The following is a 25413-nucleotide window of genomic DNA, read 5'->3' on the forward strand; positions in this document are numbered from 1 at the left end:
TCGGAAGGGATTGTGAGCTTTGCTTCTCAGTTAACTTTTCTGAAGGGACTGTAACCTTAGGGGAGAGGAAACTGGTCCTCGAGATGTAATTCCTCTTTGATGTGGTTTTCATTGGCCCTGATATGCTGGCTTTGGCAGGAAAAAAGGTAAAACTGTTGCTGTGCTCAGGCATGGTAGCACACGCCTTTAATCCCAGCAAGGAGGCAGATCTCAGAATTCCAGGTCAGTTTGGACTGCATAGAGTTCCAGGCCAGCCAGGACTCCATACTAGACCATGTCCGGGGTGAGTGGGGGCAGACTGTTGTATATCTAGCTATGTTTAGCATAAATTCCTGGCATTCACTTGGAGGTCGTTTTGTAGGCTTGGCATCAACGAAGCCAAGGTTAAGCAGTTCCATGAGAGCATTTTCTGTAGGATTTGGTGAGGGGCGCAGGGAGCTTTAGTGTCTCTGTGTCTGAGGGGGAGAGAGCTTTGCAGGCAGTTCTAGTCTTCACCTCAAACATCCACAGAAGCAGAAATAGTTCTTCACAGTTCCACAGTTCTTCAGATGGACTGGCTTCTGTTATAGAACATAGAACAAATGCATGACAGAAGCCAGGCTGCCTGCCAGGTCAGAGAACCTCACAGAGCAGGAAGGATTAGTTTCTAGGTTCACAGAGAAACTATTCATCTGCCAACTACTTTCCAGTCCTTGTCAGTCTTATATTACGTAACTATTTCACATTTAGTGGATTATCTGATTTTAAGATACTAATAGTTTTCTTTATCATTTGTAGGTTTTTAGAACGACTGTTTGAGCGACATATAAGAAAAAATAAACATCACTTGGAGGAGGTTTGTATTTCTTTGGAGTTTAAGGTTTTTCTATTCTCTAAAAGGATGTATTTTATTTAAAACAGGCACTTTGTATGAAAGGAAAGGGCGCAGGGCTGTGAGGGTGTCGTTCCGCTGTCCGGGCCTCACTAAGGTGACGGTGCTCAGAGTTGCTTTTCCCCTTAATCCTAGGGGAAGATGCGCTACCTGCTGCATGGACTGAAGGTTGACTTAGGCTGCATCTCTGAGGAAGAGCAAAACAGTTTCAGAATATTCAATGAATTTCATTTTCAAAAGGCTCTGACTTCAAGAGAAAACAGGTTTATAAATGATACAGAAGCAGTAAATCATCATGAACGTCAGCAGTACCAGGAGGCACTGAACATGCTGTCATCTGTGCCAAAGGACGAAAACAAGATGTTCTCTTTCCCAGGTGAATTTCTGTTACCTGCCCATAAAGTCAAGCATTCAGAAGGTGTTATAGTCCAACAGGTCAATGATGAAACAGATTTCGAAGCCTTACCCTGGGACGGAAACAATCCAAGTGTTTCTGACAGTTTTATAGACCAGGAGACCTCTGTGGATGTCATTGAAGGTGACAGTGACTTTGAAATGGTTGAGACTTCCAGGGAACTCTGCTGTCTGAGCACATCACTGTCCCCATCTGTTTCACTCCCCAGCATTGAAGGTGGCAGTAATCATGATAAGGAATTATCGACTCTAAAAATCATGGAAATGAGCATTGAAGACTGACCTTTGGATCTTCATTAATAAATACTCCATGTGGCCAGTAACTCAATATCACTTTTCTTTATTTTGTCCCCTTTTACATATTAAGATTTGTGTAATTTCAATGCTGTGTAATAAATTGCCATAAATTTAGTGTCTTGAAACACCACATATTTATTATTAATCCCATAGTCTGTGGTTCAAGAATTGAAACAGTGATAGGTTCTCTACTCGGGTTCAAAAGCTACAGTCCAGTTGGTACTGAGGGCTGTGGTCTCCTCAGGACACTTGAGAAAGAAGCTGCTTCTACGCTTCCATTTTCTCACACCGTAGAGCTAAGAGTTTGATTTGGTTTTGGCTGTGGAGAGCACAGATGACGACTTGCCATCCCCTGCCATGCACCCTCCCTAGGCAGGCCACAGCATGGCTTTTTGCTCTTTAGGGCAAAGGAGGACACAGAGACTAGCGAGGTCGAGGTCGTTAACTCTCCCTCACTTTCTGCCTTAACTCTCTTGGTTAGAAGCGGGCAAGTCACAGGCCTCTTGCACTCTTCAGGGGTAAGGGGATGGTACACCACAGTGCAGACGCAAGGGTTGGAACCACTGGGTGACCTGAGGCTCTTTCGACCACCACTTCTAAAGTCATTTTTCAGAGGACCATGTTTGATCCAACATAGTGATCTCATGAGCATTGAGAAAGGTTTATAATCTGGGATGGTCTTAAAACATTAATGTATAGAGGCTGGAGCATTGAGTTTGAGACCAGCCTGTCCTGTAATGGAGACCCTTGTCTCACAAACCAGAAACCACACAAAACAAAAACAATGTTTCAAGAGACTAACCTGGATTTTGTCTTTTCAACTATTTACAATAACATGATTGGCCAGTCAGCTCCTGTGCTGTTTTCATGTTCCCAGCACTACAAGAGATAGGGAGTGAGTGGTTATGGTTTAAGGATGACACGCTGACCTGGTTAAGAACCGCAGTGCTGAGGCAGAGGCTCCTACTCCAGTGTCTCTTGTTCCATAATGCACCCCTTCCTCAAGCCTCTGGAAAGCTAACTTTAAGACAGGGTCTTGTAATTCAGGCTGGTCTGAAACTGCTGTTAGCAGATGGCCTTGAACTCCTGATGGTCTTGCTTCTACTTCCGGGGTGGTGCTATTAAAGGCTACGCTCGGTTTTAGAGAGAGTTTTTTTTTTAAAGACTTACTAATTTATTTCATGTATATGAGTACACTGTAGCTGTCTTCAGACACTCCAGAAGAGGGCATCAGATCCCATTACAGATGGTTGTGAGCCACCATGTGGTTGCTGGGATTTGAACTCTGGACCTCTGGAAGAGCAGTCAGTGCTCTTAACCACTGAGCCATCTCTCTAGCCCCTAAAGGGTGTTGAGTACTGAGCCTGGACCCTTGCGCATGCTAGACAAGCACTCTACCAGCTGAAGCACATCACCAGCACCTTTCAGAGCAGCACCTGTATGCTTCTGAGCCTTTTGAATACGATCAAGTGTTAATGGCGTCTTTCCCCATGCTTCCCTCATCTTAGCTCTTGGGCTAGCCTTGGACTCCACATCCACCTACTTTTATTCAGTTCCTGAACTCCCACCTTTCCTCAGCAGTAGCTGTACAGCAGATCCCCCACTGGCTGCTGCTTCCTCTGTGTTTGTGTGCTTGTGTATGTGTGCACGTGTGTGCGCGTGTGTAAGAGCATGTGTGCACGTGCACGTGTTTGGAGCCCTCACCCATTCTAATTTGTATACTTCTTAGGACATTTTGCTATTATCCTTTAGTTTCTCAATTTTTGTTTTAAAAGATGAGGTGAAGTAAATATTAAACTGCTTGGGTATTGCAAAAGCTATTTAAGGTTATGAAGGCTGGATTTAGAAAAGGCTAACTTAGACTCTTCAAGTAATATCTCCATTTCTATCATATGGCCCACCTCTATTCTGAGGCTCATAGCTGTGCCTGGATGGGTTCAATTACAGCACCATAATCTTAAGAAGTAAACTAGTAGTGTGTGAAACACCCGAAGGCTGTTCCTTTAAAGTGTGTCCACTCGCTAACCATATGAAATCGTTTCCAGTTCATCTCCTTCCTACTCCTTCCTACAGGCATTTGGCTGCCCCACCTCTTGCCTGTTCTGCCTCTGCTCATGTTTGTGCTTACTCTCCGAGTATTTTTCCCTTCTGCATTCCCCAGAGCCCTAAGCTTCATAGCTCAGCTTAAATGTGCCACCTCCTGTAACCGAGTGGTTGCTGCAGTGCTGTACCTGTCTACTCCACTTGTTTGCATGTGTGCTGTATTGTTTCTTTGCAATAATGTCCACACTAGGTAAGTTCCTTGAGAGGAAGGAACTCTCTTTGGATCCCCTGGTCAATGGCTGCCTAACAGCTAATTCATTCACATCCTAAGGAGGTCAAGGCTCAGAGGCAAAATGTTAAGGAACAGGGATGCAGGACAGCTATTTCTCATGGTGCAATTTTCCAGTTTTGAAAGGAGAATGTAGTAAAATAGTTTAATTCACATGGGTTTAAGGTTTCTTATATTTTTAATCTTGTTATTAAGTCTCTTCTAATATTTGGCATCTCTAGAAGACTTTTCCAGGCAAATTGCTGTACTGTATCATTAATATTCAAACCTTACCAAAATTTGTAATTACACACACACACACACACACACACACACACACACACACACACACATACAATAGAAGCAGAACCTGCTGAATTGAGTGTTACTCAGTATGTGTGTTTTTCTGGTGGACCACTTGGTTTTGGATAAGGAATTAGGGAGCCGTCATCCCTGAGGAAGGTTAACTCTCCTCTTAGTCATAAATTGCCTGTAGCTCTTCATCTACACATAGGATTTCTACCATCTACCTTGGGATGCCAATTGTTGTTTGCATCATTCGGGTCTTGTTTGAGCGGCCATACTATTGAGAGTTTATGATTTCCACTTTCCTATTGTATGTAGACAATATAATCTCACAGCAGATGTCCTGGTCCCCTGGTCTTCCCTCCCCTTCCTAAGATTTGGGGCTTGGTGGAGGAATTGTGTGATAGCAACTAGGGCCAGGCAACCCATGACTAGTGCTCCTCTGCGTTTGCTTTCTGTAATAGCAATTCCTGCAAGCAGCCTGTTTGATGAGGAGTGAGGTCTACACTTAGTACACTTCCAATTAGCCAGCTGCTGGTTACCCCGCCCCACACCCCAAGATATAAATGCTGACGCATAGATTCCTTTGCACTGCCTCTACCACCCCACTCCATACCAGCTCCCACATTTACTGAGATAGTGATACTAATATGAGATCTTGGGCTATAGTTTAATAGTGACGTTTGGGTTACACTGACAGTTGTTATGTCAACTTGATCTAAGCTAGTCATTTGGGAAGAGAGAGCCTCAACTGAGAAAATGCCATCACAAGATTGACCTGTGGGACATTTTCTTGGTTATGATTAATGTGGGTGGTGCCACCCCTGGGCAGGTGAATTGTATGAGAAAAAAGGCTGAGCAAGTCATGGAGAACCAGCTGGTAAGCAGCACTCCTCCACGGCCTCTGCTCCACTGAGTCCTGGTTCCTTCCCTGACTCCTTTAGTGATGGAGTTGTAAACTGAAACACACACACAGTTTAAGTGCCGCTATTGTACCTTTGGAAATTTCTTGCAGATCTGATCATTGTGGCTTGTAGGTATCACATCTGGATAGGATTATTATTATTCTTCCTTGGCAGCTTCAAATGGCACCTTCTGGTACTATGCTGGTCCAGAGAGAAGCTCTAACCCAGCTCAATTCCCCCAAGTCCTGCATCTACAGTGTGAGGTGTCATCAGCAGTAGGCACTTACATTCGGGGTCCAGGAGGCGAGCAAGGGCAAGGGCAAGGGCAAGGGCAAGGGCAAGGGCAAGGGCAATAGCCCTTACTGTTTTGGGGATCTCGTGAGTCCCCTCACCAGCTTAGGATTTCTCATGTCTGGTACTTACTCTTGAGGGGTGCATCATAACCCTTATGTTATTTAAAACTCTGTGTGTGTGTATATATATATGTATATACATACATACATATAATAAATATGTAAATATACATACTATTAATGTATATATGTTATATATTAAACAATTTTAAATATAATATATACTTAAATTATATATACATATATACAATTTAAGTGTTTTATATGTAATATACATAATTTTATATATAGATATAGATATACATATTTCTAATATTTACCAAAATTCTTTTTACATACTTAACATGGAAGTGGTTTGAAAGAGAATGTGAATGGCCCCCAGAGGTTTATGTTGATTATGATTATGAGAAGGGTTGTGGCCCTGTTGGAGGTCCTGTATTATTGGGGGAGCAGGGGGCGGAGGGTCTGGCAAGTCTGAGGTTTCAAAAGGCTGAGCATCATTCCCAATGCCTGCCTCTCTCAGCCTCCTAGTGTAGATCAAGAGCTCTCAGCTGTTCTTGACACCATGCCTTTGCTCCACCACCATCGACTCTCTTTGTTACTTTTCTGTTGCTATAAAATACTATGACTAATGCAACTGTTTAGGAAGGATGAGGTGTGGCCTTGTTGAAGGAGGTGTCTCATTGGGGACAGGCTTCGAGGTTTCAAAAAGACCATGCCATTAACAGCCCCCCTGCCTACCTGTGGAGCAGGATGTGAGTTCTCAGCTACTGCTGAAGCCTGCTGCTGCTGCGTTCCCTGCATGGTAGTCATGAGCTCTAACCTTCTGAAACTCAGCCCAATGAAATGCTTTCCTTATGATGCGTTCCTTAGTCATGGTGTTTTGTCATGGGAATAGAAAAGTAACTAAGGAGAGCAGCGCCTTGGAGGTCCCGTGGATCTGTGTCTTGCTTCAACAGTGTTTGGACGGAACAAAGCCGGGGACTCCCACTTCACTAGCTTCCAGCCGCCTTACAAGTCTCTCCAGTCACAGCCTCCTGGACCATCTCCTTAGGTGATCTCCTAGGACCAGCCAGCACCTCTTTGCTGTTAGCCCCACACAGCGGATCAGCGATGACCTCTCAGATTCATGAGAATTATTCCACGGAAGTAGAAGCTGCCATGAACCGCCTGGTCGACTTAGACCTGCGGGCCTCCTACACCGACCTCTCTCTGCGCTTCCTTTGTGATTGGGATAACGCGGCTTTGGAGGCTGTAGGCCACTTCTGCGAATTGGCCAAGGGGAAGCATGAGGGCTGCAGAATGATCTCGGGAGATGTACACTCTTCCAGGATGAGCAGAAGCCACCTCAAGATGAACAGAGTAAAACACAGGAGGCCATGGAAGCTGCCTTGGCCCTGGAGAAGAACCTGAACCAGGCTCTCTTGGATCTGCATGCCCTGAGTTCTGCCTGCACAGACCCTCATCTCTGCGACTTCTTGAGGAAGCCACTTCCTGGATAAGGAGGTGAAGCTCATCACGAAGATGGGCAACCACCTGACCAACCTCCCTAGGCTGGAGGGCCAAAACCAGCTCAAACTGGCTTACCCCAGCATCTCTGGGTGAGTATCTCTTTGAGCGCCTCTTGGACCAAGCAAAAATGAAGCTTTTTGAAACAGAAAAAAAAAGTAACACAGTAAAAAGATTTGTGTCACTCAATGTCCACAAGTGATCTGATACTTATCCACATTAAAAAGTATTAGTCCACATTAATAAGTCCCTTATTAAAAAGTAAAAATTTAAAATGCATGTGCATACTCAAATGGGTATTTTTCATGTCTCACAACTAAAATAATGTACAGTTTAAAAGCCAAGGCTGGTAAAGGTTCAGAAACAAAACAGGCACTGCTTCAATTAGGAACACAGATGCACGCACATATGTACACACGCACACACGCGCATGCACTCCTGATATATTACTAATACCCATAGCTTAATAGTCAATATATTAAAAACGTCATGAACTCCAGATTATTCAAGATGCTTTAATTTTGTGAGCACACATCACCAATCTGAATGGTTTTCAAAATCCTGTCAGAAAGTCCTGATTGCTATACACATGTGATCTAAAGCCGGCCTCTAGACGGCGCTGTTGCACTTGGCGGTGCCCCTGTGCTGGCGCTGTAAATCTTTCTTCCCATCTCAATCCACCTACCAGGCCAGGAAGCAGGTGGTAGCCTGCTTTGCTAACTCACCCTTCCACCCCACCATAGCCAGCATTCATGCTCGCTTCAGCCCCAAGCCCCACATCTGGCACCTTACCACCCGTGCACCATTCGGGTTCCTGCAGAAAATGCTGAGATAACCACTAATATGAATTTTCCTATGAAATTCAGGCCAATCTGGCTTGAACTATGAGTCTCAGGCCCCAGTGCCTGGCAGAGCAGAGAGAGCTCATTCTCACCACCAGGGTGCAAGCTGCCCTTTGTTCTCAAAGGACACAACAGGTTACTATATCCTACCTTTCACCTCCCCTCTGCTGGCCTCATAACCCCGACCTACCCCTCCAGCATGGCTTTGGGAGACAAACAAAAGGAATTAACACAAGCACTTACTGTGACATTTGCAAAAGAAAACAGGTCTATCTCGTTCACATTAAATGAGCCTTCAGAATGTTTGAGAGTTGACAGAAATGCCCAGGTGATGTCACTTACGTGACCAAAGAACCCATCAAATGGGCTCTGAAATCCTCTCTCCAGCTCACACTTGCAGAGCGTGGACTCTATACTTCCCTTTTCTGGACGTAATTTCAGTTACTAGGACTAGAGCAGAAATATAAAAAGTTCTCTCAGCTGTCAACTCAAAAAAAGACCCATCTGAGGTTTAGTTTTTAAAAAGGGAATTTCAAGTAAAAGATCATTTTAGCTTGTTTCACGTGCTCTCTTACTAAATTTATACTCAAGAGTTTCCTTTAAAAGCATAATTTAAATCAGATATGGTAGTGAAAGCCTTACTTAATCCCAGCACTCAGGACCCAGAGGCAGGCAGATCTTAAGGAGTTCAAGGCCAGCGTGGTCTATGGAGTGAGTTCCAGTGCACCACAGACTCACAGTGAGACTGTCTTAAAATGTTATAATACATATATAACACATAAATTATATATCTATTACATATAGATATTATTTAAGTAAATATATAAATTACAACATTTACAAAAATATCTAATATTTAAGATATATTTATAAGATTGTATAATATGTAATGTAAATATTCTATAAGTATATCTTGTATATGTAGTGTTATTATATACATGTTATATAGATATATAATACATATATTAAACAACTTACTTCTATCTCTATACTGCAAGGAAAAGGGAAGAGTATCTGCCTATCTGTAGTGAGTTTGGCCATGATGTTAACACAGAGTGCTGTATCACAATCTTGCCTTCCCCCTTCTGTGTTCCCAGTTAGATATTTCTCTTTCCGGAAGTTTCTAAGGGAGCACATCTGTTTTAACCTGCCTAAACGTTTTCAATACTGAGTTCTATGGCCTTCGGAATGCTTCACTAGGAGCTCCTAGGAAAGCAATAAGTGACTGCAGTTTTAACACTCCACAAATTGAAATTTCAGCAAAAGCAGCCAGTAATCAGGAACGCTGATGCCAGAAATACCAACATTAACTAGTAGAAACTGGTTTACAACCTGTATGTGTGGAACTGGAACTAATTTTGGTATGACATCAATACTATCAGGGAGCTAAAATCCTTAGTGATACATGAAGCACTTCATAAATTTGGCAGACAGACCAGTAACATTCTCAACTCAGGCATGGCAAACCTTTACACCCTAATTTTGATTTGTCCCTTGAGAATCACATTGTTCCTAAATGCAATAATGTCGAGATATTTTCCCTCAGAAATTCTCATTTGCTAGCTGTGATATCAAGTGATATCAAGCGTGCGACATTTGAAGGGTAACAGATTTAAGCAGGTAATTTTGCCCTGAAGGAATTTACTTATCAAAGTATTACACCAGGAACACAAATGTGCCATATATTACTCTTTAATTAAAGTTTTGTTTTACAATGTGTTCTTGTCAGTGGGATATTTCCAAATGTTTAGGTGTGACAGGAAAGCATCTTCAAACAACGTACCATTGGAAGAAAAGCTTCAGAAGGGTCCTGACCTTCACATGGCTTGACATGGAGCATAGAGCACACAAATCCCACCCTGGGGCACAATCCACCTGTGTCTGTCCTGCTTCGATGGGCTGGCACACCCCTGTCATGTGGTGACGCTCACCACAAAGTCAAATCAGAGTGATGGCAGGACAGTATTGGAAGCTAGTCCTAGGTCGAACATTCTAGGTCCACACTGAATCAGCAGCCTACGATGCAGGGCACTGGACAACATGACACACCTCAGCTAAGGGTGCCAGCTTGTCCTCCAAGAACAGCACTTTCCACTTCAAGCCTGGGTTCTGATCAATAGAGAATGTGCCCAAATGGGATGGAAAGGGAGACCAAGTACCTAGAACTGACCCTGGGGGAGGACAGGATTACGGTGCTAAATTCAAGTACCCCCTGAACACCACAGCAATTTCTGGTGGCCCCACAAGTTTGGGCTGTGGTTCAGGGAAAGGAACCTCGTTAACTATTTCCTCCTTTCAACCTAAAGGAAACAAAGCCTCTTCGGGGGTCTCTAATGGTAATGTAAGCCTGGACTTGTCTGTGGGGGGAAGAAAGACAGGAAGAACCCCAGTCAGCAAAGCCCGTCATCACGGTAGCAGGCCTTGAGTTCCACGCCATCTCAGCTCTCGCTCTCGCTCGAGTGAGCATAGGTAATACTGCATTTGTGTAATGACCACACCTTCCGGGTGAGCCCCGCGAGCACTTCCTCTTCCCCTAGTCATCGAACGTACTCAGAGCCCTTCTCTTTGAAATAGTGTCCACTGTTGCTTAAATATAAAGCCACATATATTAAACTCATTTTTAACAAAAAAGTGCTTAAAACCATCCTATGCAATTGCTCTTTCATGTTCAATAAAATCAAACTCATTTTACGCTTACTAATAATACTGAAAAAATAGTGAATCTGATTCTTAGATTTTTAAATAATGTGCCTTTATCCCCAACTTTACATTGACTCAGTGTCATAACAATGGAGCTCTTATTTGGAAAATATAGAAGGTACAAATATATAACTTTTAAAAAAACATTCTGAATATAAAAATGCTTTCTATGTTTCAAAATAACACTTTTAGATTTTCTTTAGTTTTGGATTTCATGAATAAAACACTTAGTTCCCCCATGGTTTTTGTTCTTAAACAAAAGCTAATAATGGTTTTAAATACAGGTACTCAAGAACCACACGGTCTGTGGATGTCCCACAGAAAAGTTCAGCTTCTAGCTAAAAAAGAAAAAGCCCTATTTAGTCATAAAATTGCATTATCAAATATGAGTTTAAGATAGAAGTCTGTGTGCCTTAAGTGCTGGCTGGGACTGCCCAGGCAGCTTCAGTACGACAGAGAACTGTCTAGAAAATACAATCTCCAAAACTTGTGCAAGTGCAGCAAACCAGGCAGATGTGGCCAGGGCAGCACCTGCCTCCTCGGCCTCTCCCAGGTCCCCAGACTCCTCAGCCCCATGCTTAGCTTCTTCAGCTCTTACACACTTCCTGTTGAGGTCTCCACATGGACTCCTGGGAACAAAGTGGGAGCTGCACTCTTTTCTTTCCTTTTTCTTTTTAAAGCTGTAAACACATCACATGATTGGGTCCCCATAGAAAGGTGGTGGAGCTTAGATGAGCCTAGAGCTCTTCAGGAACTGAATGAGCACCCGGTACACGAACGTGTACTGGCTAAGTGTCTGCACCAGCATCATCCTCTGCTGCCTCAGCAGCTCCAGCACTCTGGGGATGTCCAGCACCTGGGGAGACACAGAGGAGAACTCCGCTGAGGGGAGCCAACACTGCAAGGACCGCCACCCTCAGAAATCTGCTGAGGAGACAGACGAGAGTCCTGTAATGAACTAACATCTGATTTGTTTTAGCTACAAATAAAATGTGCGTGTGGATTATTCAACAGTTTCTAGCTGCAACACAGTGACTTGTAAATCAGTTTCATATAAATCATATCTCACAAGGTTCTGAGATTCAACAAAAACAGTGTGCTAGGTGCTCCCAGGATCAATCCAACATTTCCCACACTGCTGGCTGGTGCGAATGCTGGGAGTGTAAATGGTGTTACAGGAAAACAGAGCACTCAGCCCGCAGTGGAGAACACTAGAGAAGACAACATTGAACGGCCTTCTATATGATATGACATCCCAGTCTTTACTGATGGTCGGAGCCAAGGATTTCTCAAAGTCTTTAACAACACTTAATGTTGATCTTGTGGCCACCACAGTCCAAGGACAACTGTTCAGAAAGCTATGGGGCCACCATGCCCGTCTCCTTCCCAGTACTCACTCTTCTCACCAGGTCATGGAGCCAAGCATAACTCACCTCATTGTGTTCCAGACAGGCCACCATGATCTCTGACAGAATGACAACCCCAGTTCTTCCCACGCCAGCACTGCAGTGCACCAGCAGCGGGGGGTTGGGACTTCTGGGTTCACTTGTACTGTTTGTATGACGTCGAACTGACTGGATCTCTTCAAGGTATGCTGTGAAGAAATAAGTGAAATACTAAAGTACTCAGGGGCAATAGCATATAAAACCAACAACCATCTCCTTAAGTCTCTTCACGGAGAAGACCACAGATAAGGGCACTGGGTACGTAGATACCAGGGCCAACCTTATGGTGACTGAAAGAAAGTTGGTGCCTCAGCCAAAAGTAGCCGGAGGAGACATGTCAGTTAGCTGTGGCATTCTATTCAAGGCCAGGCATCTCTTAACTATGCCTTCTCGCACTGGCAGAATGGCAGTGTGGGTAAGGACACTTGCCAGGGCTGACAACCTTAAGTTTAATCCCCAGGAGCAACAGAGTGGAAAGAAAGAACAAACTTCCCAAGGTGCACTCTGACCTCCACACATATGATGTGGCACATGGACGGATGTGTGTGTGTGTGTGTGTGTGTGTGTGTGTGTGTGTGTGGGTGATGTTAGTTAGCACACACACACACACACACACACACACACACACACACACACAAACTACAAATCCATCTCCTGTTAACCTCCTCAAACACGTTTATTTTAAAGTAAAGTTATTTTAAAGTAAGTCCAAAGCTTTCAGGAAAAACAAAGAGGCACTATTTTAGAGACCTAACACAAAGGAAGCTGCCTATAAACAAAGACACTTACATAAAAATCCCTTGAGGTCTTCGGGACAGCCATGTTCAGGCCAGTCTGTGTACTGGAGATGCCAAACTGTCCTCTCCTGCCCTGTGAGAAGGTGCTTCATCTTCAAACCTGTGGTGGCGTAGCAGCCCGAGTCCGTGCGGAAGCGAGTTGTGATCTTAAACCTTCCATAGGTGACAGTGTTGTGCCTGGAGCCAAGCCGTGGCCAATACCTAAAGCTCTTCTCCCGACCTCCCTCCTGTCGAAGACAAGTGTGATTCAGCAGTAGCTCAGGGCCCGGCCTGGGGCACTCTTCACACAAACCTCTACCAGGCCACGTGCTGTCTCACTAAAGATTAACTCTGGGTGCTTAACCTTAGCAGCTCTTTGGAGACTTGGAAAAATGACCTGAGAGGACAGGCACTCACCTCTTCCGCTGTCACCATTGCTATAATTGCGACTCCCTGTTCCCACACCATCTGCCAAAAGTCCTGGCAGGTATTTTGTAATGGTCCCTGTGTGGCAATATAATCCCATTCAATTCCGCTGACAGAGACCTAAAATCAGAGAAGGTTAAAAGCTTAGTGCACGGCGTGCATGGAATGGCGCGCACAGCTGTTTCTGTCTTCCTGGGAACACTGAAAAACGAGGGAGCTGTTCAGCAGAGCAGGGACAGAGTCTGTCTAACCTCTCCCTCATTTATACAATTGCAACTGCTGACATCTTTATAAACGTGTCTGCATGCCTTCAGTTCATACGACATCTGCAAGACTTGAGCCAGCTGCTCACCTCTCAATGTCAGTTGGCATCTACAAAATGCAATAACCGCCCAGCCCACGGGGCTCTGAGGACAGACCCAGTGTGTATGGCGTCCAACACATAACAAGTCCTAGGCAAATAGCTACTCTTGTTGTGATGGTGACACCAATATCACAGTTCCTTAAATCACAAACACAGCTCGCCATGGTGAAATACTAAATATGCTTGGAAAGTGTTAGCAAGTAAGTCAAAGCCTAAGCTAATGCCAGATGTCCGTGAGAAATGTAGTCTTCAGTTTAGAATGGTCTCCGTCTTGAACTGAGTTCAAGATCACCTCCCATAAGGCCAAGTTCCCACTTGGGTGGGGCACGATTTAATGCTCCCCAGTGCTAACACAATAAGGAGTTACTGGATTTACAGCCAAGAACCCTGAGTTAAACTACGTTCTGTCAGTAACTGTTGACATCCATATTTCTTTCTGAGTGTCCACTCGACAAGAAAGCCTGTGCCAAGCTAAGTTCCACACTCTCCCTCAGGCTGCCAGCCAGCCCTCAGCACCGACTGAATTTCTCACTGGGCTCCCTTCAGCAGCAGCACGTGGTGGACACAGGTTATCATATAGGTGGTTAAATAAACAGGGGTCCCAGAATTGCTGAGAGATCCATGAGTTGACCCAATCTGCCCAATTCTGAAATGCACATTCTTTCCACGACTTCTCCAGTGGCAGCTGAACTTCTGAATACCACAAAAATCAGTCATTCACCTTGCCCATGCAGTCACACGTGAGTAGATGAGTTATTCTAAAGACTTGGTTGGTTTCTAAACACACAATACCCATATAAAAAGTAAGGCAGTGTGTGTATTAATTCCTCAAGACCGTTAAGCATGCCTTTAGTCTCAGCACCTGAGGTGTAGAGCAGGCCGATCTCTATTATTGAGGCCACCCCGTCTATATAGAGAATTCCAGCCCAGCCAAGGAGATGTAGAAACACCTTGTCTCAAAAATACCAAAACCAAAACCAAGATAGGTAGGTAGGTAGGTAGACAGACAGACAGTCAGACAGACAGACAGACAGACCGACCACTAAGCAGTACATAGTTGCCAAGTCTTCAGAGATCCTTGGAGGTCATATCAAATATGACTTGCAAGGTAAAGAAAACTGGGAGACAAAAGGCACAACTCACTCACTGTAAGAGGACTCCTCCTTGCTACATAGAGAAACCCAACTGGCTGGCTTGAGCCAGCTCTGTGCTGCCGCCTCCCGCTTAGCAACTAACATCACCCAGTGCTAGCATCAGACTGTTCTGGGGAGTGCTTGTATAGAACCAAGTGATACCAGAAGATCAGGAGGAAGACAGAACATTCTCATAAGCAAAAGTGTGTGTGCATGTCCTCCAAAGTCCCAGGGCACAGGGCTGGGAGGCAGCTCGGCACTCCAGTGTCTGCCTAGCACAAGACCTGGCTTTGGTCGACAGTGCTGGGAAAAGGGAGGACATGAAAAGCAAGCCAGGCCCATCCGTCACATGCAGTACACGTGGTTACGTGATGGGGAAATGAGTGGTTCCGATTCAGCAGTTCCTATGGGAACTGGAAAGCTCAAAATGAGTCTTCAGATTCAAAATAAACGAGCTGCTCTGAGTCCCCGTAACAATGTGGGTGGGAAAAGCTACCAGGAGGAGAGAGAGGGTGTGGCTCTGGCTGTTGTCTGGAATCTCCAGCTTATAACGTAATTGAGAAAGACTCAAAAGGAGATGTAAATCCTACCATTTCTACAGTTAGCCCCCACCACAGTGCCGCTGATTATCTGGGACGCTCTTCTTACCTTAATGTGTGACGCATTGATATAGCCAGTGTTGTTCTCCTTGGTTGGCACCAACTCCACTCTGGCATCATCGTAGGGGAGCACATCTTGGAATCGGTTTCTCTCTGCATTTTCAGGGAGCCGAGCTGTTGAGCACTCGCCATCAACCAGCCGCTTTTTCAGAATCCTCTCATACTCGGTGAAGACCGTTCCTTGCTCTAACCGCTGCTCCAGAACTTTACACTATGAGGGAAAGGCAGAGGGTCACACCAAACCTGCCTGGTCCTTTAAAAACTCGATTTCTGCTTCATGCCTTATACATGGAACCAAAAAAATTTTTTTACAAGTCACAAAAATTAGAACAAAAGACATGATGTTGTTGGCAAGATGTAGAATTCGAAACTCAGTTTGAAGTTGTACGATGGCCTAAGGCAGTCTGCTAACCTGAGGTCTAAACCTGTGGTCGGTTTTGTAAGCTTTAAGGAGTTAGAAGAAGCCGGTCTAGCATCTGTGAGCATGTGCTCTGACTTATAACAAATGCTTGCAGGATGCTGAGACAGCAGCGAGCCCTGAGCCAGCCTCAGACGCAGCGGTAGGAAATGAACGCCTGTCTTAATTTAAACAAAACCTCACAAAGAACCTTTTTAAATTCAGGATATTTAATTTTAATGTAAAATCACGATGAATTTTCAATAGACGGTCTGCTTTCTTTCCTATGCACTCTTACACACACGTTCTTACTTTAAGGAAATGAAACAAGAACATTCAGAAGCAAAAACCTTGACGTCGGGCCTGAGGTGACTTGAGGCCTTGGAGCCACACGCTCACTCCCTTGTAACCCAGACAATGACATTCCCTATCGTTCACGTACAACTCTGACACTGTCTTAGAAAGGACATTCCCCAAAACTGCACGAGGGCCCTTTGGCGTTGCTGCCCAGGCCCCAGCACACTCACCCTCTCGTCATTTGTCCCTCTGGTGGACACTTCTTTGCCTTCGTCAGGCAGGGGCAGCCGGGACAGGGAGAGTCCATTGAGGGCTGCCAGCTTGAGGGGGCCAATTTTTTTTGCATCTGCTCGAGTCTTTTTCATTCCCTGTAAGAAAATATTTACACACACATAGAAAATGTACCCAGACACCTTTCAAAAAAATGTCAATGGGCTGACCAAGGCAGAGCTCGCCCTGCTCAGTCAGCCGGAGGAGAGACTCCACTCCTGCCAAAGGAGCTGGAGGAAGATGACATTCCTTTCAAGGCCAGAGCTCTGATAAGGCCTCCAGATACACGGCTTTGACTCCAATTGGTTACAAGGCTCTGTTGCAATGAGAGGTGAGACTGTGGGCAGGCAGCGTTCTTAATTCTTACAGAGCTACCCAACCTCAAAGCGTGGCACCAAAACTCAGCTGGAGTCCACCCAAAACAGACAAGGTAGCAGTGGGTCGTGTCGCCTTTTCTTGTCTTATTTTGATACGGGTCTCGCTAGTATCCTTGGTTGGCCTGGACCTACCAGCCTAGTGCCAAACTCACCGGTCTCTGCCTCCTGAGTGCTGGGATAAAATGCACACACCACCATGCCTAGCAGCCTTTCGCTTTTTTTTTTTTTTCTTTCTTTCTTTTTTTGGTTTTTTTGAGTCAGGGTTTCTCTGTGTAACCCTGCCTGTCCTGGAACTCACTCTGTAGACCAAGCAGGCTGGCCTCAAACCCTGCCTGCCTTAGCCTCCGGGAGTGGTGGGATTAAAGGTGTGTGCACCACCACCACCCAGCAGTCTTTACTATCTTTAAAATAAACTAATAGAAATTTAAATTTTTTCTGGGGGGAAAAAAAAACAAGAAAAAAATGTAAATTGCCTTCGAATCTTCCGTTCGACAGAACCATGTGACTGAAGGCCTCTCAAAGCAACCACATTTCTAAACTGAGAAATAAACACAGTTGAGCTCTCTCGGAGAGCCAGAGTGGAAGGGACACATCAGGGGGAGGCTGCCCTGTGAAAACAGTGTTCCCCAAAGTTCCCCTCTGTGGCAGGTAAACCTGAGAACTTCAGGCATTCTGTAAAGTTACACAGTCCCAGTATTCAAAGAAATAAATGCCTTTCTTGGTTCTTATAAGGAAACCAGCTTATTCCAGTTCTATTAGCCTAAAAATACCATGACACTCAGGATCAAAAGCATGGAGAGAAAAAAAGAAACATTTTGGTGAAGACAAAAATGCTGTGCCATTAATAACTGGAGGATATGTGTGCACCCCCATGGATACAAGCAGAGGCTACAACATGGGATCCAGTATCTCTCTAATGTTCTCCGCCTTACTCCTTGAGACAAGGTCTTTCTCAGTGGATCCAGTCTGACTACCCAGAAACCCACTGGGATCCACCTATCTCCACACACTGCTGGTGCTACAGGCACCCACAACCGGGACTGGCTATCACATGGGTGCTGGGATTTGAACTCCGGTCCCCTTGATTGCACAGCAAGCAGTCTTACTCAAGGAGCCATCTCTCCAGCCCCTAGGCTATCTTTTAACTTCATGATCATGTCGCCTATGAGCTTCCCCCATAATTCGGTTCAGACTTAAAATGGACAGAATCTTGGGTTAAAACCCAGCATGAAATTAACTAACTTGGTTCAGGTAAGTTGCCTTTACCAGCTGAGCCTTACCTAAACAGAGAAGTAGAAAGGGAGAGAGCGGGGAGGGCACAGCACAGTCTGCAGAAAAGAGTGGCTAGCCTTACTGTTTAACCAACTGCCGAGATGAAAGGTTCTGTCTTCTCTGACCACTGCCACATCCCAACTGCCCAAGGAGTCATCTGGCTCACGAGAGTCACAAAGCCTCACAGATCCTGCTGGCCAGTATTAGCTGGCTCTACTGTTTCTCAGACTAAAATCTAAACACCCCACATCATCAAGCCAGATGAGGGTGTTTCAAGACTAGCTGTGATTATCCCTTACCAAGCCTGTGGCTTTTCAATGCGGAATCTGCAGGGCTTCTTAGGTAAGAACCACATTGCATAAAGGATGCATCAGGGAGCCAACCCGTATGCAGATGCACGGGCACCCAAACCAGTCTTGCCTCGGAGATAACCATCTCGTCCCTGGGGGTGGGGCCCATGGGTGGGGAATTCTAAAATGTCCCCTCCTTGTCTGCCACTTACTCACTGCTTAACTTTGCCTTGCTTTAGAGGTCTTGTATGTTGCACAGTGACATGATCATGTAATGTCACCCTGCAGGTGGCAAAGGCTTCAGCAGGGGAGTGACCTCTTCAATTCTTGGAGAGTTGGGGAACTAAACTTGTGAGGCAGCATCAGTGGTGACTGAGTGCTTTCCATGTTTTGAGGGTTAATTTTATAGTCCCTGGGACTGTCAAGGTCACCTCCTTTACAAGGCTAAACAGTTTGCCCAAGGTCACTAGCTGCCCCTTTGATAAAGAATCAGTGTTGAGGCTCTGTAGGTGGACAAGCCGAGCTGAGATGTGACCATGAGGGTCTTGTCCACTGATGATGCAGACAAGACCTCTACTCAGACCCGGGCTGGCCACCGTAAGGGCCCACACATTTCCTCTGACCACAGCCTTCATGCATGTCCTCGAATAGGAAAAATCCCTGTGCAAAAAAGAAGGGGTCAAAAGACGATCCAATTGTACAACTTTACTAAAACATCTTAAATAATAATGTTATTTTAAGGGAAGCAACTTGTCAAAGCCCCAGTCTAAGCTGAGCCTGCCAGACTCCATTCGAACACGCTAGACTTTCCCACCCTGAGTCATCCAATGTGCTGACCGGTTACAGTGGGTAACGGCTGTGTTACCTTAAAGAGCTCACAGGGGCTGGAGGGGTTTGGTCTTGTCAACCCTTAGAAAGTTAGAAAATCAGAGTCACTGAAAGCACTGGTGTTTCGCATAGAAACAGTGGGCACTTCTTACTGCACTGTTGTGGAAGGTCCCCCTCCACTGACTTGGGGACTCAGCTAGTGACTGTGGAAACCCCCATACTGTCTTTGCCCTGATATTGCTCAGCCTGTACCCTCCGCCATGGTCCTCTTGAGCACTGGCCTTTGTACACTTAGAAAAAAAAAAAAATCTAAACTTAAAGTTCATCCTTTAGGAAATTGAGATGCCCTTAAGTCTGTTCCTTAAGCTGCTTTTCTGGTGGGTACTGGTGGGTACTGATCTTTTGTGGGCATTATGAGCCTGTGAGTCCAGCCTGCCAGCCGGCCTGCCTCTCTCCGAGGAGGCCCTAGTCCAGAAGTGCACCTGTGTCCATCCTAACAGAAGTGGAGGAGGGGAACCTGGGCTGCCAGGATACAGGGGGTCAAGTGAACACACACATCACTTTGATACTGTCCCAGTGCGGGGCCTGGTCCAAGGAGGTGAGGGCCACCCAGATCCGCATGCCTGAGCAACACAGCGATGGTGACTGAGTGGACACACTCACGAACAGATCCATGGACGCTTAGTTAAAGGCTGAGAACTCAACAGAGACTCAGTGCAGACAGACCAGGTTTCGGGGAGCAATTACTCACTGAAATGCTACATATAACACACCCAAACAGTGTTCTTCGGAAGAAGAGGATTCTAGAGATAAAATAAGCTGAAAATTCCATGTCAGTCACTCACTAGCTGTATGACCTTGGAAGAGCTACTTAATGTTTCCGAGCCAGCGTCTTTATCTGTGGAACAGGCTCTAACAATGTGCTCCTTATGAAGTGGGCACAGCAAGGGTAGAATCGTTGCACGTGGAAAATGTTCTGAAAGGAGGCTACAGAACACGGGGCTGGTCTCTTGCATTTTGTTTGAAATGCGTAGGAAGTGCTTCCCTGTGTTTATTCCACTGAGTAGGAGAGCCCCCATGTTCACAAGGGCCTTCTGAACACCCAGTTCACTCACTCATCCCTTTAAAGAGACATACCGTCTGGGTCCAGAGTCACCTCAGTCCACACTGGTCATGGGAGAGAGTCAAGCTGGATCCAGTCTCCAACCTTGACAACTACATAAGGATAAGACTTAGGGATACGGTCTCAAATGCCTCTGGAGACATCACTTGAAAGATCTGAACAGATGCAGTTCTTGGGTCACAGAATTTTAAAGCGACCTTGGCTGGAGAACTGAGTCATTCCCCTCTTCCTCTGCACTGGACTAGACGGCTCAGGGACTCCTCCCATCACCTCCACAGGCCTGCTCTCTGTACCCAACTGACCCCTAGCAAAACCATGACCACCATCAGTTCACAGTTTCCGCATAAACTCGTACATACCCCAAATAAGGCAAAACTCAGAGCTGGGGCAGGAAATGACAGTTAAGAGAAAAGGTTAAAAACTGAGAACCATTGGTTCTAAGGAAAACGACAGTTGAAAGCACAGATTAGGGGGCCCATCCTCCATGTCTGAGGCACCTCTGCTCCCAGAAGCTTACCCCTAGTGGCGGAAGTCCTTCCACAGTGTTCTTCTTCCCAGAGAGGAGATCTGACACTGGCCTCTTCTTGAGAGAGTCCCTCCTAGCTCGGTACCTCCCTGACGTCGTGAGGTCTGACTCGGACATGGAGGGGGTCAGCAGTCCATGTCTTCGGGGCTGATGAGTCTCCATAACCAGGTGGACAGGGCTGATGTCCTTTGCCCTCTTCTCAGGCTCCGTAACATGGGACTTGGGCTCGAAAATATGCAGAGGGCCAGTGACCGGAGTCACTGAAGCACAGGGGTAGTTTAGCTGTTGTTCCTGAGAGAAAGCGGCCGTAAGGCGGGGCTCAGACACAGCGTGTTCTCTGCTGCTGTCGTCTTCTAAGTCCTCATCCTCCTCGCTGCTGTGAATCAGCATGGTGGCATCAGAAAGGGACTTCTTGTGACTGTACCCACCACTCCCCTGCTCTTCGGTTCCCTCCTGCTTCACTTTGTCAGAGAAGACGCTGGACTGGGAGCCTGCTGAGAAGGTCCTGGGGGCCACGTCTGCGGCTGAGGCTGACATCGTCCTCTCCTTGAGCCTCAGGCCTTCGAAACCATGTGTGAGCCCTGCGATTTCAATACTGTTCCTCTTCTGTAGGTGTGCATGCCGAGCTGCTGTGAGGGGCTCACTCACCTCCTGCAGAGAGTGAGCCACGGGCAAGCTGTCCTCCTGGAAGGTCTGCACCGAGTGATGGACGCGTCTGGTGATGAGATCTGGATTGCTGCTGCTGATGTAGAGGTGCCGCGATAGGTCCGGGGTGCTGTTGGCAGGTCTTGGGTAAGGATATGGCGGGGGCGGCCGGTACACCTGGGTCCTCATAATGTTTGGAGCTGGGTAGTCCTGGGCCTGCAGCTGCACATTGGTCAGCTCAGGGACACTCACAGCGCCCACCACAGGCCGCCTCTCCACAGGGTATGGATACGGAGCCTGGCTGTGGAAACTGTAGTTCAAGTTAAATGGGTAGTGGGCTGACTGGGGAGAGGCGAGGTGTGGGTGTTCCCGAATCTCAGGCTGGCTGTAGACCAAGGCGTCGGGCCTGCTGTATGCATAGGAACTGCCAATGTTGAGGTTCCTGAGCGAGTGGCTATGCCTGTCTGCATGCACCATGCCTCTGTTGAGCCGCTTCATCACGCTCTCGTAGTCAGGGGTCGGGCGGTAGGATGGGGGAATCAAGGCGCTGTGCCGGTGGGATGGGATGTAGTCAGGTCTCATGACATCGCTGCCTGGAATACTGGGGTTGGAGGACATAGGGGAGGGCTGCAGGTAGGGCTGAGGTGTGTTTAAGGAGTTCGTACTGTGTGCACTGTACACGCTGCCGTTGCGGATGCGGCCACTGAGGTCAATTTGGGTTCTGTCCAAACTTGTCTGGGAGTGGCAATAGAATCCATTCTTGTTGGGCACAAAGACATTGTCTGAGGAGGAAAAGGGTTTTAAAAGATTTTGAAAATGTATTAAGTTGGACCCATCACTCCAGCCAAATATTGAGATAGGCCCTGAAGCGACCAACACATCTTCAAGCACACTGTCGTCCTGGAAGCTTCAGCTTCCTCTCCTACAGCATGGGGTAGGTCTGTCTGCTTAGAGTGAGTGCTTAGGCCCTAGCCAGATCTAAGTCCGACACTGGTCCAGGCCTTCTGGAGCACGGTGGAACTCAGGAAAGGGATACTGTTGACAGCACCGAGCCCGTGAGCGTAGGGATTCAACCCTGAGATGCTGAGCTAGGGAAAATACCAACTGTCTGCAAACATTTCCTTAGCTGGACTGTCAGGTTGTCTGCATGATTCTTCCTTAATGAGAAGAAGCCAACTATAAAAGCCTACTGGCACAGCAGGTGCAAAGCTTTCCTGCCCAACAGGAGGGTCCCTGGTAGTTGTAACCCCACCAAAGGCCCGGAAGCCAAGAAGAAAAAGGCTAAGGTAAGTATAGTCGCCCCCAGCAAGCCTCCAGTCAAGCAAGACGTGGATCCAGAGCTACAGGCTCAGGCTACTAATTCTCCAGCACTGGCGTGCCTGCTTGGGCTAGAAGCGGCTGTCTTTCCTCACTCAGCCTACAGCTCACCTGAACTGCCTATGAGCACTACTTCCAATGGGTAAACAACATCAGCCGGCAAATCCCGTGGCAAGTACAGTTTGTGTACTTCAGAAGTTCCAAGGCAGGATGATGTGTGGTTACCCACTGGGCACGTTTTGTTCTGGTGTGCACACAGCTCTCAGAGCCTCTCCATTCCTCCTGCAGCACCCTGCTGCTCATCCTATGCTTCTCCATCTGCAGAGCTCTCAGCCATTGCTCAATCTCGTCACAGATCCCTTACCCAGGTTGTCTAGACCAGTGTGGCATCCAGACCGATGTCTCTGCCTCCATGCTCTGTAAGAGCACACAGGACTATACCTCCTTATCCCTTGGTGTGGAGCACATATGTGAGACCAGTGACGGGAAGGAGAAAGTGAGCAGAAGGTTAAGAGCCAGTTTCTGAGGACTTTCTCCTCACATCTCCCAGTGCTCTGGCCAATGGAACTGGTCCTCCACAGTGGAAAAGGCTCCTCTCGCCTGAGCCCCCAATCAGGCTAACAAGGAACAGAGCCCCACCTGGCAGGACACAACTAACAAGGACTCTGATCAAGAAGTAAATCCACTGAGAGATTAGTGCAGCAGAATCTGCCCCTTCTGGCTGCATAGGCGCATGTGGGCTGCAGGGTGGTGGGATAAGGGTGTGTGGGTGGCAGAGCAGAAGGCCAAAGCCAGGCTCCACTGAGATAGAACAAGCTAGAAAGTAGCAAACAGTGTGAGGCTGGATGAGGAGGGCAGGCTAAGGGAGCCATAGACACAGGAAAGGGATGGCCATGCACATCACGGGGGTCAACTGGGAGCTTTGTGTCGGGTGAGCTGAGGAGTCTGAAGACAGAAGATACAGAGCATGGGACGGAGCGGCTAGTGGGCAGTCTGAAAGGATAAAGACCCATATTGGAGCAGGGGCAGGGGGACATGGAGAAAGGGATATGGAAAACAGTGATGTTATGGGTTATGGCTAGCTAGCTCACTGGGTGAAATTACGTGCAGCTTGGAGTCCACAGTGAGTGACTTCATCACAATAAAAACAGACTTTGAGGGTGAGGGGTGAGTTCAAATTTAATACTTGACTTCCAACAAGTCCTGATAGTTGATACCAGTTCCTAAGTCCTGTTTATTATTAGACAGAGAGCCTCCATGCAGGTTCCCACATCTGGCCATGGGAAACGGGGAATGGACAGAACACAGGAATGACAACAGAGTGGGAAGGAGAAACTGAGCCACTGTTATGGAAACTCTATGCAAAGGAGCTGCTGGGGAAGCCCCCAGCATGAAAGAAAAAGGCATAGACAGGCCTTGTGATGCCATAGGACAGGAAGACACCTGTGGAAACCACTGAGAGGGAATAAGAGGAAACCAACAGACTAGAGCACAGAGACATCACTCTCAGACACAGTGTGGTAAAAACTGGAAGACAAAGGAACACAAAACAGCAGGATCGTCATAGTCTGAGGTAGGAGAATGAGCACCATGGGGATGGGAGGCAGAAGCCTTGTCCCCATGGTTGGAGAGGCTTCCGTGCAAGTACAGATGGGCATGTGCAGAGAGGAGAGGACAGCAAGGAGACAGCCCCAGGGGACACTGAAATCCACACCAAAGCTCTGTTCACATCCCAGCCCCCACATGATGGGCAATGGACCCCACCTCCAAACAGCCCCTTCTCCTGTGCCACAGCACTCACCAGCAAGTCAGCAGACCGAGTCACAGACCTGCCTGGGACTGATGAAATCCAGCCATCCTGCTAGATCCAGAAAGCTCTTCAAGTGCCCACAACACGGTGAATGGCATGCTAACGCGTGCTCTTAGCAAGAAAACCGTGATCACGCCATGAGCCTTGTTTGTACTATGAGACCCCCAAGCTTCTTTATACTGAATCTACCTCAGTATCAACCTCTCCGCTCTTCAGTACACTGAGATGCAGTTTACAAGCCAACGTCACACAGATGGTCAGGGTTCAGCATGGTGGCATTGCTGGGCACACACAACTGCAGTAGCAGTAACTTAGGCATCTCAGGGATGGATAAAACAAAAACTGAATTCTCTTCCGTGACCAAGGATTGTTGGCTGCCTGTTGTGGTGGCGCACCTGTAATCCCATCACCTGGGAGACGAAGACTGGAGAATCATGGACTTAAGGGAAGCCTGGCCTAAATAAGACTAATAGGAGAGTTAGGGACTTAGAACCCAGCGTAGGGGGCTGCCACTGGACACATCTGGGGTCATCTGAGAGACACACATTCAAGAAAGAACTTGAATGTGATGGCCTCTTCTGTGATTCCAGGATGGCCGTCGTTGGGGCAACAGTTTGGGGTACAAGTGCCATAAGGAACCAAGATCTCTAGGTCTTCCGAGTTACTCTTAGCAATAACTGTGCACGGCTTTGCAGACTCAGGGTACTTTACCTTGGGAAGAAGCAAATGGCTCTGTATAATGTCCATTATAATGCAGCTGGGGTGGGGGAGGCATCGCATAGGGCTGGGGTTTAGGCTAAGAAATGGAAAGTTGGACATAGAGTTAAAATACATTGCCCATGTGAAAAAAGGTAAAGTCATTCTTTGCTGGACTCTTTCTCTTCACTAGAAAGGCTTCTACAGGAGTTAAATGTATTGCAAATGGAGATTAACCATAAAGAAGGAGGAGG

At 46.7% G+C, this 25413-nt stretch overlaps 3 protein-coding genes across 12 annotated transcripts in view; 2 read left to right on the plus strand and 1 right to left on the minus strand.

Annotated features, from left to right (window-relative positions):
• Window positions 1-1707, plus strand: part of Spata7 (spermatogenesis associated 7) — a 45034-nt gene extending 43327 nt beyond the window's left edge. For 6 of the 8 annotated variants that reach the window (XM_087552231.1, XM_087552233.1, XM_087552236.1 and 3 more), the window contains 2 exons: window positions 778-835; window positions 1007-1608. In XM_087552231.1, the coding sequence (XP_087408357.1) occupies window positions 778-835; window positions 1007-1567 (619 nt within the window). In that variant the 3' untranslated portion in view covers window positions 1568-1608. 8 annotated transcript variants of the gene reach the window in all.
• Window positions 1708-6570: 4863 nt separating this feature from the next.
• On the plus strand, window positions 6571-6959 carry LOC148005418 (ferritin light chain 1-like). Its single transcript, XM_087555012.1, has 2 exons — window positions 6571-6711; window positions 6789-6959. Exons 1-2 carry the CDS (start codon window positions 6571-6573, stop codon window positions 6957-6959), a joined length of 312 nt encoding a protein of 103 aa, XP_087411138.1.
• Window positions 6960-9484: 2525 nt separating this feature from the next.
• Ptpn21 (protein tyrosine phosphatase, non-receptor type 21) overlaps window positions 9485-25413 on the minus strand; it is a 65180-nt gene continuing 49251 nt past the window's right edge. For 2 of the 3 annotated variants that reach the window (NM_133545.2, XM_087552213.1), the window contains 8 exon segments: window positions 9485-11364; window positions 11942-12102; window positions 12743-12977; window positions 13147-13275; window positions 15301-15522; window positions 16236-16373; window positions 20683-22118; window positions 25175-25259. In NM_133545.2, the coding sequence (NP_598229.2) occupies window positions 11236-11364; window positions 11942-12102; window positions 12743-12977; window positions 13147-13275; window positions 15301-15522; window positions 16236-16373; window positions 20683-22118; window positions 25175-25259 (2535 nt within the window). In that variant the 3' untranslated portion in view covers window positions 9485-11235. 3 annotated transcript variants of the gene reach the window in all.

Source organism: Rattus norvegicus, chromosome 6 (assembly GCF_021556685.1).
Source record: "Rattus norvegicus strain SHRSP/BbbUtx chromosome 6, alternate assembly SHRSP_T2T, whole genome shotgun sequence".
NCBI classification, from domain to species: domain Eukaryota; kingdom Metazoa; phylum Chordata; class Mammalia; order Rodentia; family Muridae; genus Rattus; species Rattus norvegicus.